At 37.6% G+C, this 14,805-nt stretch overlaps 1 protein-coding gene across 2 annotated transcripts in view; it reads left to right on the forward strand.

The window, feature by feature from the left end:
* The window catches only part of LOC126418936 (TBC1 domain family member whacked), a 93,164-nt gene extending 79,988 nt beyond the window's left edge, over positions 1-13,176 (forward strand). Inside the window, exons 8-9 of one of the 2 annotated variants that reach the window (XM_050085971.1) lie at positions 10,479-10,633; positions 10,791-13,175. In XM_050085971.1, the coding sequence (XP_049941928.1) occupies positions 10,479-10,633; positions 10,791-10,895 (260 nt within the window). In that variant the 3' untranslated portion in view covers positions 10,896-13,175. Of the gene's footprint in view, positions 1-10,478; positions 10,634-10,790 lie in introns of both variants that reach the window. The other variant, XM_050085972.1, reaches the window with a different exon arrangement.
* Positions 13,177-14,805: the final 1,629 nt, after the last annotated feature.

Genomic DNA, 14,805 nt, shown 5'->3' on the forward strand with positions numbered 1-14,805 from the left:
GGCTGGGACATATATATTTCCTTAAAAAGTTTCTATTGTTTATTTCATGACTCACATGCAAAAGTTGAAACGTACATAGAACTTTCAAATTTCAAATTCAAAGCAAGTTGGCCTAAATTTTGCCACCGTAGGTGGTAAGAAAACTTCCATGCAGTTCCAAGGGCTCTGGAAATTTTGGATGACATTTCTCTGCTTGTTGCTTATGTAGAAGAGGGGAAAATTGACAAGCCAGCTTCCAGTTTGAATACTGTTGTTACATCAGCAGTAGATGATAAGTTACTTCAATTTTTTGTTGCTATAACCTTATATATATATATATATATATATATAAAAAAACAAAGATGAGGTGACTTACCGAACAAAAGCGCTGGCAGGTCGATAGACACACAAACAAACACAAACATACACACAAAATTCAAGCTTTCGCAACAAACAGTTGCCTCATCAGGAAAGAGGGAAGGAGAGGGGAAGACGAAAGGAAGTGGGTTTTAAGGGAGAGGGTAAGGAGTCATTCCAATCCCGGGAGCGGAAAGACTTACCTTAGGGGGAAAAAAGGACAGGTATACACTCGCACACACGCACATATCCATCCACACATACAGACACAAGCAGAAATATGTCTGCTTGTGTCTGTATGTGTGGATGGATATGTGCGTGTGTGCGAGTGTATACCTGTCCTTTTTTCCCCCTAAGGTAAGTCTTTCCGCTCCCGGGATTGGAATGACTCCTTACCCTCTCCCTTAAAACCCACTTCCTTTCGTCTTCCCCTCTCCTTCCCTCTTTCCTGATGAGGCAACTGTTTGTTGCGAAAGCTTGAATTTTGTGTGTATGTTTGTGTTTGTTTGTGTGTCTATCGACCTGCCAGCGCTTTTGTTCGGTAAGCCACCTCATCTTTGTTTTTATATATAAATTTTTCCCACGTGGAATGTTTCCTTCCATTTTATATATATATATATATATATATATATATATATATATATATATATATATATATATATATATATATATATATATATATATATATATATATATCTAAAAACAAAGATGATGTGACTTACCAAATGAAAGTGCTGGCAGGTCGACAGACACACAAACAAACACACAAAATTCAAGCTTTCGCAACAAACTGTTGCCTCATCAGGAAAGAGGGAAAGACGAAAGGATGTGGGTTTTAAGGGAGAGGGTAAGGAGTCATTCCAATCCCGGGAGCGGAAAGACTTACCTTAGGGGGAAAAAAGGACGGGTATACACTCGCGCGCACACACACACGTATCCATCCACACATATACAGACACAAGCAGACATATTTAAATATGTCTGTCCCCCCAATATATATATATATATTTGGGGGGGGGATGACCTCACAAAATTAGTAAACCGTTGTCTCCTCAGTTTTCATATACTGAAGAAAGAGGATATGAAGAAAATGGATTCCTCAGATAAGCTTGGCACTTATGAAGTGAAACCATCTTTCACTCTGTGAATTAAGTAAAATAGGGTTAGGCTCTATTGGAGACAATATTTTGTTTAGCATTGTTAAGGAGGAAAACATTACCAGGGAAGATGTCCTAACCTTAAAATGCAAAGCACAGTCATTTATTATGAAAATGGTTAAAAGTATTTTTGAAAAATCTCCATTGCATATTATTCCTTTGTACGTAATTACGTGTGTCTGGATCCAAAAGTTATTCTTGAAAATGAAGATGGTTGCATGATCAACACGAAATTAATGCTGCAAGTCTGACTGGAAGTGGCCACGTTTTGATGGGAAATTGTGATTCCCTCTTATTGGAGTTTGGAGATTTTGCATAGCAAATTCCATATAAAGAATGTAGAGACTTTGATGTTAAAATTTCAAGATTACTTCCTGTACAAGAATTATGTATTCAAGAAGTTTCAAAAAAAAAAAATTGGAAGGTTTGGAAGAAGATTTTAATCTGTTCACATGGTCAGGCAGCAGTAGAGAGTAGATTCTCAATCAACAAGGCTCTAGAAGTAGAAAATTTGGAAGAAAGATCCTATGTTGCTATGCGGCAAGTTAAAGACCACCTTAAATTTTGTGGGAGAGTGCAAAATGTACAACTTACTAAGGATATGTTGGCATCTGCATCTCCTGCAAGAAACACAATACATGGCTTATCGTGGGGAACAAAACCAAGTGCAGAAGACCGAGACACTACTGGAAAGAAAGTAAAATTGTAAGAGGAATGGGAAGGTTCACAGCAGAAAAGAATGCACCTCAGTTCTGACATTCCTTCATTGTACAAACCTGCTGATGAACTTTCAGAGGTTGTAGAAAAGGCAAGAATCATTTCGTACTGCTTACAATAATGCAATAAGGAAAAAGACTTACAAAAAGAAAGAAGAGGTTCAAGCATTAGACAGCCAAATTAAGGAAAAAATTGACAAACTTAAAACATGTTATGTTTTACTGTTTATAAGTTTTTCTTATTGACAATTCTCAATTTCGTTAAAATTCACACGTTGGAATTACTTTTAAGCTTTATTGTTGGATGAAAACTGCAGAGAGGGCTATAAAATGTGATGTACTTACTTTAACCACTTCAATAAGAAAAAACATTATCAAAGATCAAGCAAACATGTAATGAAGTAAATTGTTGTAACTTGTTAGAGAATTTGCCTTATATCTATTAAGCTGATACTGCTGAATTTTATTACAGTGATACTATATTGAAGTTATCATCTATTTGTGCATGTTAATTTTATTCTTGACATTACTACAGCATTGAGTGCAACTATTGTCAGTAAAGAAGAGGTACTTAAAAGTCCTCGATTTTTATTTTGTAAATTCAGTACTAACCCTGTGTAAGTAAAAACTAGTGCTGTAAAAATGAGCCACACTGAGAAGAATGAAAGTAAACATTATAATATCAAGAGCATACAAAATGAAAGTATAAGAACATTGCTTGCTACCAGAATGGGAATGATTCATCCAGCATCATTTTGAAGAAAGAACAGAAGAAATGTATGAACAGATAAATACCATTGTTGAAAATAGCAGCAGAGGTATTGGGTGTACAGGAAAACAACCACAAGCAGAATGGTGGTCAGAAGACATAGAGATAGCAAAACAGAAAAGGAACACACATTTTCAGTGTTTATATTATAAATTGGAAGAAACTGAATCTATCTATAAGGAAAACAAGAGTGAAATTGGAAAAAATAAAGATAGCAAAGAATGAAAGATGGGAAAGAACATGTACCAATGTCAATAATAAGCTGGGATTTGAGAGAGTGAAAGAAGTGTGGCCAGTATTAAAAGGAGCTTGACGACAGATAAAATCCAAAGCAAATCTACAGTTTATAACACAAAAATAATGGGAAGAATATTTCAAAAAATTACTAGAGGAGGATAGAGAATAATAGATCTGCCTGGATAGTGGTCTGTTAGCATGCCACTTCCTGGAATCGGGGAGGTGCATCAGCCCTAGATTATATCCTGCACGGCGTGTTAACAATGAGGGCCAGTGTGGCAGCCAACCTGGTTCTGATTTTTATGTGGTTTCCTACTCTGATTATGTGAATACCAGGCTGGTATCCATGTCCTGCCCCAGTCAAATGATTCACACACACAAATTCATGTGGGATCACACTGCATGCAGATAGAGAGCTTGCACAAAATCCACCCAAGGGAAGGACGGGGTGTTACAGGAAGGGCATCTGGCAGCCATCCTCTGCCACTAACATTACCAAATCCAGATTAACATGCTGATCCTGTGAAGACACATGGTAAAGCCAGCAGTGAGAAGAAGAAGAAAGAAGGATAGAGAAGACTGTATGGAGGAAGGAATAATAGGGAGAAGTGAACACAAAGGTGATGAGTTCCAAATTTCTGAAAGTGAGTGCTTGATGTATTAAGAACAGGAAAGATGGGCAAATCACCTGGACCAGGTGATACCAATCTGGGACTTTGAAAATATAGTGGCAACAAAGTTTAGCATCACAGCTACTCAACAAAACATTAATGGAGACTTAATATCAAAGGAAAGAAGAAAAGTTATACTGCTACCATATTTAAGAAAGGAGATTGCAACATTTGATTGAACTATAAAGAAATTTTTGCTACACACTCATTAGTGAGAATTTTAAGAATAATAATACAGGGGGAGAGGGAGGGAGGAAACTAATTTTAGGACCCAAGAAGAACGATGTGGTTTGACAGGAGATCGTCTATAAACCATATTTTCATATTACGACAGATTTTGGGAAAGTATAGAGAAAAATTAAGAAGTATTGGACTAGTTTTAGAAAACATTAAATATGGCAGACACAGAGGCTCCCTTAATTAAAAATACTGTAAGACATGTATTAAGGGAATACAATGATCAGTCAGAACATTATGGCCACCTGCCTAATAGCTAGTATCTCCACCTTTGGCACAGATAACAGAGGTGATGCATCGTGGCATGTAAGCAGTGAGGTCCTGCTGGGTTTAGGTTGCTGGAAGGAGTTGGCATCACATCTCTTCACATAAGTCACCTAATTCTCGTAAATGCCTGGGAGGATTTGAGCTGTAACACCACATTCAATCGCACCCCTGATGTGTTTGATCAGGTTCAGATCTGGTGAGATGGGGGCCAGCACATCAATTGGAACTTGCTGCTGTGTTCCTCGAGCCACTCCATCACACTTCTGACCTTGTGACATGGCGCATCATCTTGTTGAAAAATGCCACTGCAACCAGTCTACAATTGTCCTGGTGCCTTGCATGAGCTCCGTTGGACCCTTGTATGCCCATGTGAATGTTCCCCAGAGCACAATGGAGCCGCCACCAGCTTGTCTCTGACCCACAGTGCATGTGTAAAGGAGCTTTTCCCCTGGAAGATGACGTATTCACACCCTCTCATTGGCACGATAAAGAAGGTCTCGGGATTGAGCAGCCCATGCAATGCTCTGCCACTACCCCCAGAGCAAGTGCCGATGGTCACGTGCCCATTTCGGTCGTAGTTGCCAATGTCATGGTGTTAACATTGGTACATGCATGACGTGTCAGCTGCAGTGGCCCCTCATCAGGAGTGTTTGGTGCATGTGTGTTCAGACACACTTGTACTCTGCCCAGCCTTAAAAACTGATGTTAGTTCCATCACAGTTTGCCGCCCGTCCTGTTTTACCAGTCTGCCCAGCCTACGACGTCTGACATCTGTAATGAGGGGTGGCTGCCCAACCCCATGATGTCTGGACATGGTTTCACCTTGGTTTGGCCATGTATTGAAGACTCTAACCACAGCATTCCTCGAACACCCAACAAGCAGTGCAGTTTCAGAAATGCTCATACTGAGCCGCGGCCCCTTACAATCTGCCCTCAGTCAAACTTGGGTGGATCGTGTGCCTTCCCCATTCTACATACAGACAGCACTCTCACTGATACTGCACAACCGTGAGCGTGTCTGGCTAGCAGTCATTCCTTGTTTGGTGTCACGGCTATCAGCTGAACAGGTTTGTATTGATAGTAGGTCAGTTATCATAATGTTCTGGCTTATCAGTGTATATGCCTAATAAGAAGTGGTAATATAATAAGAAGTGGTAATATACTTTCATAGTAATTTAGAACAAGCTAGGACTTCTTACAAGGTCATGTCACCAGTGCTATTAAATGTCAGTCAATGGATCTTCTCATTTTGCTGTCAGTCAGAAGCAAGATGGCATTCACTCAACAGAAGACTTTTTGTGTGCTGCAAATACGCAAAGAGTGAGTTAATGATTTCAGTCGAGCATTCTTTTTGTTGGCGTTTTGGTATTGATCAACTGCACTGAAAAACATTCGTCATTGGTATCGCCAATTTGAAGAGACAGGGTGCTTGTGCAAAGTTGAGAGTCCAGGTTGACCTCAGACTTCTGATGACACAGTGGAAAGAATTTGGCAAACTTTTGAATGGAGTACATGAAAGTCTACTTGCCACACAAGCAGAGATTTGACATAGCCTTACATAACTATCTGGCGAGTGTTACGACATTGGTTGGACTGTAAACAATAAAGACTACAATTAGTGCAAACGACATTGGTTGGACTGTAAACAATACAGACTACAATTAGTGCAAGCTCTTTGAGTTGGTGGTAAAAGGTAATAGATTGACTTCAGCAGTGCTTCACTAGAGAATGTGGAAGATGATACATTTTTACCACACTTAATTTTCAGTGATGAAGCAACATTTCCTGCTAGTGGTAAAGTAAACTGACGAAACGTGCACATACAGAAACTTTAGAACCCTCACAACATTATTGACCATGAAAAAGACTCACCTAAACTGAACTGTATCCAGATGCTGCAAAATTTGCTTTTTCCATAACTTAAGGACTTTTATGACTTCAGTTTCCAACAGAATGGAGCTCCACTTCACTGGGACAACAACATACATCAGTTTCTCAAGTGACACTCTGCCTCAACACTGGATAGGGTGCATAGGACTCCAAGATACTGCCCTGCATTCTTGACCTCCAGTATCGCGAGACATCGTCCCATGCAATTTTTTTTCTTGTGGGGTTGTGTGAAGGGAAGTGTGTTCATCTCACCTTTACCTCGTAACAGCAGAAGTGAAGAACAGAATAACAGCTGCCATAACTTCTGTAATAGCTGATATATTGTGTAAACTTTATGACCAATGTAGCTATTGGCTAGATGTTGTTCGTGCTGCTGCTGCTGGTGGTGGTGGTTGACACACAGCGCATTTGTAGTAATATAGCAAAAACTTCGATTTTATGAGTATTTTGCAATTTACCCCATGTGTGAGGTGTGTTTTTATCATTAAATACAGAATTTTGAAATCGGGTTGTTGATTATGAAATACACTGTATATTATAGAGTACATTCCTGCTTGGAACAGAGACGTGGACACCTATTATCAGCCACACAAAAACAAGCTGAAAGTATGGAAATTGATTTCTGGAGAAAATCCTCAGTGATCTCAAGGAAAGACTTCGCAGGGAACACTGAAATGATGATGGAAGTGGAAAAAGGAATATGTGATGTTACGGATCAAAGTAAATTGCAGTTGTACAGACATTCCGAAGAATGGAGAAAACAAGAATACCTACCAAAACTGATACTGGGGCAGGAAACTGAACAAAGAAAAAGGAAATGACCAGTGACTACCCAGCTTCAAAATGTAAAGATGACAATGAGAAAATATGGCACAGAATGAAACCCACAAGACCGAAGTACAAGGAGGAGCATCTTGAAGAGATATTATTGCGTAATACTAATTTTAATAAGTTTTAAGGATATTATTGTGATGGAAAGGAACCTCTGTTCTGTGGAAAGTCTGAATAAATGAAAAATAAAAAATGGAAGTGGGAGTGAAAAGGGAAGTAGCTGTAAATGTGTAAATATTTCTTTTAAGTGGCTGTTGTGGTCTTGCTCAAGAATTCTCACAGTTTGTACTTGAATTAATCTCTCTCTCTCTCTCTCTCTCTCTCTCTCTCTCTCTCTCTCTCTCTCTGTGTGTGTGTGTGTGTGTGTGTGTGTGTGTGTGTGTGTGTGTGTGTGTGTGTGTGTGTTTGTTTGTTTGACAAAGGCCTTGTTGGCCAAAAGCTTATTTTGTGACAGTCTTTTTGTTGTACCTATCTGTGACTCAGCATCTCCGCTATATGGTGAGTAGCATCTATCCTTTTCATAATATTGTTACATTCCATTCTGGGATTTTCCATTGTTTCATTGTGATCTTTGCTGTGACGAATGTGGTACCTTTTAAAACATTTGTGGTAAAAACCATATATGTCTCAAAATGAAAAGGCATCAGTAGCTGTGTTGTGTACCAGATGAGATATCTGTTTTTGCTGCAGGATTATGTATCATCTGTACCACACTGGAGCATATCAAATTTACTCGTAATGTGGAATCTTGCATCTGCTACAGTGTCATTCAGTCAGTCCAACACATGTTTCCCAGCAGATAAAAAGCCAAGAGTATCCAGTACATACTCACTGGGAAAGTAAATGTCATTCTGCTAGGTTGTGTCACAATTCCGGGAAATTTAGCATATTCAAGGGACTCATGGGCTCATGCTCAAATGTGCTTGTAGTGTAAGGAGTTTAGTACACTGGTCTCAGTGTTTGTATTTAGATGAGAACAGAGTTTGCTTTACCATTCCATTTTCTTCTGTACTGGCAGATAGACGAACTTTTAAGGTATGTCCAATTTGCTTTTGAAATTATGAGAGACAGTATTTTATGTATTGTCAGGGTGGATGATGTAGCAGACTGTACTATTCAACTTATATATTCACTTTCTGCCCATCATTTTAATGGTTATTAAATCACTGACCTTGTAAACAGTTTCATTATTCTGAATGGTAGTATGATTTTGTGGGTGAATGTGAGTGAAAATGGGAGAGTGATTGGTATTTTAACAGTTTATATTTTATTTTGGCTCACTTTAACAACATTTGCCTTAGACTATTTCATCAGAATGTTCAGTTACTTTTTGTGAAAGCTTATGAACAACATAAACCAGTAAAATCTGCAAACAAGCATATAAAAAATTACCTATAGAATATATATCAATCTAAGTAAAATTAACATAATTTAAGTAAACTTTTTGTATAAAATCTTGCTATTTTGAATGTACAAGGTTATTACTGTAAATAAATGAAGTGATTTCACTGATTTGATGTACCTATATTATTTGACATTTTGTCACAGGGCTTTGCACACACATAGAACAACTCAAAATGCCCCCCCCCCCCCCTCCCCGCACTCAAGCACTACACGCACACCCCTACTCATTTGGTGCAACCTATCCCTATTTCTTTTTATTCTGTTGGTGGATTTTAATTTGCCACGTAACTAATTGGTATGTCTTTTTACTGATCTGTGCTCAGATGTTAGTGATCTCTCTGTTGTGTACACCAACAATTAAATCTCTAATGTATTCAGACTTGATTGATACATTTCTTCTACTCTTGGTAACTCCCCCCCCCCCCCCCCCCCCCCCCCCCCACACACACACACACACACACACACACACACACAAATAAATATATGGATGACACCTTGAGGTTTCAGATATTGTGACAGATACCAGTGTCGTTCTTGCACAATATTTCGACAACATGACTTGTTATCATTTGGAGTCAATAGAGGTGGCTAGGTACAAACCCTTATGCTTCCTTCAGGTATGTGGATGATGTCTTTGTGATGTGGCATCATGGTAGGGATTAGCTCAATGAGTTTTTGGAACATCTTATCTCAAGCCACCCAAATATGAATTTCACCTTGGAGCCAGAAATGAATGGTCAGTTGCCATTTCTGTATATATTTGTTGAAAGGAGAGAAGGTTGGTGGTTTGATCACTGCGTGTATTTCAAACCTACTTGTCCTGATTTACAACTGCAAGCCAGCCACTGTCACCACCCGATGCAGAGGAATGGACTGCTGAAGACATTGATCCACAGGGCACACACCTTTTCAGACCCAGACAGATTGGCAGTAGAAATAGATCATCTCAGATCAGTGATTTGCAAGAATGGATACTTGGCCAGAATCAGAAGGCCCTTCAACCAGCCACATGATGTAGAAGATGAAGAAGAAGAAGAAGAAGCGACAAAGACTGTGGCATACAAGCCATATGTGGGATCCATTCGTGCCAAAATCAGAAGGATTCTCAAGAACCATAACATCAAATGTGCATTCTGTCCACCTACTAAAGTGAGAGAACTACTGAGGGTGGAAAATGCGCAAGATGATCTGGGACGATGAAAACCAGGAATTTACAATATACTTTGCCATTGTGGCATGTTGTACATTGGCCAAACAATTAGGACAGTAGACATGAAGTGCGAAGAACATCACACATGCACTCGACTAAGACAACTAAATCAGACATTACCAAGCATTGTCTGGAACTCAGTCAGTCCATGATCTGTGGTGAAATGAGGATTCTGGCACAGACCCCTAGATACTGAGACAATGTTATAAGAAAGTCTGTAGAGATGAAGTTGACAGAAAAACTCATGAATCATGACACTGGGTAAAGTTCAGTAGAGCCTGGGATTATGCACTGGAATTGCCGAAAATGTAGTGGGGGTCAGCAGCAAAACCCCACAAAAAGAACTACTGAGGGTGTGGATATGGGGAATGAACCTCAGATAGAGCACCAGACCGAAGAGGAAACATTTAAGAACACTGCTGGTGGAAGAAGGCGGCATAACATGTCGAACTGACCTTGGAAGAGGAAAATTGTAGGTACAAATACTGGACCTTTACCACTTGAGGAACGTTCTCGGGTAGCACCTGATGAAGATAATGGGTCATGTCAAAATATTGTGCAAGAACAAAGCCGATATCTGCGAGAATATCTGAAACAAAGGTGTCAACAGATCGCCAGGAAAGTCTGTACATGTAAAAGTGGATAGGTATTCAAAGGCATTAAAGATTTTATTTTCAGTTCGCTTTGTTCATTCTTTTCATATATTTTAAACTACTGATTATTGTGTAATAAGGAGAATTTTTATGGTTTCAGGGGTTAAGGTGATCTTCAAGACTGCACTTGTACTTTTGAAATTCAGTCTTGGAAGACCAGGTGTTATAAAAAGTTGTCCAACTATGTACGAAACCTTGGAAGTACTACGCAATCCACCAATTGAAGTCGTGGAAGAAGAATTTATGATCAGCCAGGTAGGTCTGAAACCCATTTAAGGTCCAGAATACTATAAGAATGTATTGTACTAATTCCACACATAAGATTTGTAAATAGACAAGGTGTTTCACTTTAAAACCTACATTATGCAAAGAGGCAAAAAGATGTGAAGAATGTGTTTTTTGTTAATTGCAGATACTGCGCTTGAATCTTTCTGAAGAAGATTTTGATTATGAGCACAGGCGACAGTTGGCAAGAAGGCGTGCAAGTCAAGAGAATGGTCACAAAAGCAAGAGATAACAAGAAACTGCAGTACCAGAAAAGGCAAACTCTTTTTAAAGTTTTTCATGTAAAATGTGCAATGCTGCATGAAATATAAATGCTGCATTCATTCTCAAGGTGAACCACATTTTTCACGTATTCTAGTGCAGTCCTTATTTTTTGATAATGATATACTCAGTATTGCTTCACAGTTTTTTTGGTCCTTTTAGAAGTATGATCCTAAAAGCAAAAAAAGTGTGAAGTTGAATAATGAATCTCTCCTCTTTGCTCTAAACCATTGTTTCTCATTAAAATCACATGCTCCAAACTAAGGTTCTGTGTAAATTATAAAAAAGTAGTTTTGTAGTGTGGTACTGTTAAATGTGTTATGGAGTATAAAGCACAAAACACTCATTATTAGAGTTTGCAGCTATGTACTTTTGTAAAATTGCAAGATCCAGGAAAATGTGCATTGTGGACAGAGGTTTAGAAACTGTTGACTTGTGAATTGTTAAACATTACTGTATTTAAAATTATGTGAGAGTGAGTTGTCTATTAATGTTTTCCTTGAAACAAGACAGAATTATAGGGTCATATCAGTCACAGATTAGAGGAAGACAGATAACGCAAATTAAATTTTAAAATACTTCTCACGTACTGTGGTTTGTTCATAACTATTCAGGTACTTCCATAGGTTCAATATGGTACGCACAGCATAACACAAAAAAGATCTTTCTGAGTACCTGCTCTAAATTTCGCTGTTTTTTAAATAAATACAATCAACCAATCAAGTTTGGTTGCTTTTCTTCTGGATTAAATTTTAAGTTATGTTTAAAATGTTACTGTGTTCCTGAGAAGATAGTTGTGCTACATGTACAGTGAAGGTTGAAGAGCAGAGCTCAAACAAAAATTGCTGTGCACCTGCTTAGAGCTATGTGTAAACAATCAAAAAACTTATTAATTCTGTGCTACTTACTCTATTCTGTGCCTTAATGAAGAAAGACTGTACAATGCAGGTTTTATAAAATGTTTTTAAATCCATTTATATATAGTTAGAGGTTTGGAGTGTTCACAGCATTAAGCAATGGTGGAAAATTTTGAGAAGGTCCAATGTGCAGCTGATTGATACAACTTATACCAGGACATCAAAGTTAGTTTTTTATTAATTAAAATTCTTCAGAACAGGAAGATCAGAAAAAAGATGGACAAGAGCTTCATTCTATCTTTAATCATTTCTTTAGTTAAGCCAAAGTGTTACTTGCCATTACTTTTGTGGAAGGAATAAGTTGGTTTTTTTTTTTTTTTTTTTTTTTTTTTTCTTCTTCTCATTGTGCGAAGTTGGATGTTGAAATGTCTTTGCGTAACAAGAGCTTCAATAAACATCAGAAGTGTATGAAGACATGATTTATTTAAAAAAAAACATTTTAAGCAGTGCTTTAAGATATACAGCTGAGGTTATATTCCTAAGTTAAATATATTTGCTGTAATTTTTACAATATAATCACTTTTTTTACCAAGTACTGATGTTCTAATGAACAGATTTCGGATTTCAGTAGGAAACAAGTTTTGAACACTTCCAAATCCTCAGAAGTATTATAGAATTGTATTATTGAATGTGTATCGGATGCAAAGTGATGTTTATGGCAGCATTATTTCTATTTTTGATACTCAAAAGTTTAGAGGTGTGTCTTCCCTTGACATAAATGACCTTTGTTACATATCGTTCCACGAAAAACAAATTTATGAAAGTAGCTGCTGTTATGTGTGTAGAATATACTGGTGCTTTTTTTATGTGACACACAATTAGCCAAAGCAAGTGTACCTATTGAATTTTATTTTCATTTTGTTAAAATCATTTACTTTCCAGATAAGTATGTATCTTTATTCAAAATACTTGTATTAGTTAATTTATTTATTACAGAAAATATTATATTCTTGCACTTGTTGTTTTGTGTGCACAGAAATATAATTGTGTACATAGATAGCACAGTATAATGTGTTCTGTGTATATATTGCAATGATCAATGTTTTGTAGTTTAAATTTTCGTAGTATACATTCTTGTATTTGCATTTATCTACAGTATTACTTTGCTGTAGGCAACAGACATTTGAATATTATTTGATTTGACTGTTCTTTTTTTAAATAGCATATACTACGAAGAAATATTGTCCAAAATGCTGAAGTCATTTATTTGTTGCTGCATAAGTTGATTTTATGAATTAACATTTTATTGCTGTTTGACATTCCAACTTTTATTGAGACAGCCATTTCATTTGCTATTATGTTATCTGTCAAGTTACTGTTTGTTGAAAGTATTACTTCTTTTTATAAGAATAAAGAAAGGCTGTTAGATTGAAGTCAGTTATTTGTTTAATGTAATACTTCCCTTTTCATAAGTAAAATAAAACAAAAAAGAATGTTTTGTTAGTAATACTCTTTAGTCATATTAAATATTTAATTGAACTAAAGTAGCATGTTGTATTTAGAAAAAAGGCAGTTGGAAAAAGGGACATATTATTGCCATAGATTTTTAACTCTGATTATAATCTACTACAAAATCATGAAACAAACATTTTGCTTAGACATTATGATGTATTTGAAGATTAAAAAATGTCTCTAGCGGTCACCATGGATTTGAAAACCAGTGGATCTGTGAAACTAGACATGCTCTCATTTGTTCATAGGCTTCTGCTATCTGGCTCAATTTCCAAAAAATTCTTCCGAGTTGTAGAACATGTCCTGTTATAAAAAGATAAACGGTTTCATATACTATTACAAACACTGATGTAGGTCATTTGCAGTAATGATAGACGTTGGTCCATCATTTTAGAAGATGACACTGTCCACAATCCAGAAAAATTGTGTGTAAAAACATCAGGCTGCTCTGTTTACATATGGGGTCCAAGCAGCAGTATATATACACAGTGGTAACCAAGGTGTTGCTTATTTCTTGAACTCCTCGAAGGTCCCACGTAGTTGCGTAATGGACAAAATACGAGATTAAGGAGCCTTCAAATGTGAAAGACCTTTTTATATGCACTAAAGGAGTGTCATATGACTGGGAATTAATGTCAGAAGCCACATTGTGCTGACTGCAGATGATGTTGTTGTATTCAGTTCAGGAAACTTACAATACCACAAAAGTATAGAAAAATGCAGGAAGATATACAGTGGATCAGCAGTTTGCACAGGGACTGGCAGTTGACCCTTAACACAAACAAATGGGATGCACAATTGGGTGGTAAGATACATCGTTTGATAACCATTAGCAATCAGTCACAGGAGATAGTCACAACCATATACCTAGAACAGTTTCAGATGGAACTGCCAAATGAAACTACCTGTACGAATGGAAGATGCCAGGCCAAGATTCATTGGAAAAATTGCAAGAAAATTTACTTTAGCCGTAAGAGCAGTCGCAGCTTAGAAATCCCTCATGCAGCCAGTTGGTGAGTTGCTCGATGGTCTGAGGCTGTAACTGCACAGTATTAATAAATGTGATTTAAAGAAGAGCTCTTTGCACACTCATTGGATTTGTTCAATCATTGGAAGAGTGTCATGGAGAAAATCTGCAAAATCCTGGGAAGGGGGGGGGGGGGGGGGGGGCAGACACCACAAGAAGGGCAGTTGCATTGATGATAGTTTATCAATAAAATTTATAGAATGCATGTGCTTAGAAGATCAGGACAGTTATTGTCCTCAAGTTCCATTCACAAAAGTAACAGGAATAGTGGCAGATGACGTACCCTGTGCTGCACATTGCAGGAAGGTGGCTGGCAGAGTATAGAATGTAGGCATAGATGAAGTTTCACAGTTACATGCATTTTCGTCTTACAGTTGGGACAAAATGCAAATGCATCACCAGGAACAAAACCGGTTCAGTAAGAAACTGTTCAGGGACAGACTGGTACTGAGGAGCAAGACATACTCCCTAAACAGCTTAGGATC

The sequence above is a fragment of the Schistocerca serialis genome, chromosome 9, assembly GCF_023864345.2.
Source record: "Schistocerca serialis cubense isolate TAMUIC-IGC-003099 chromosome 9, iqSchSeri2.2, whole genome shotgun sequence".
In the NCBI taxonomy this organism is placed as follows: Eukaryota; Metazoa; Arthropoda; class Insecta; order Orthoptera; family Acrididae; genus Schistocerca; species Schistocerca serialis.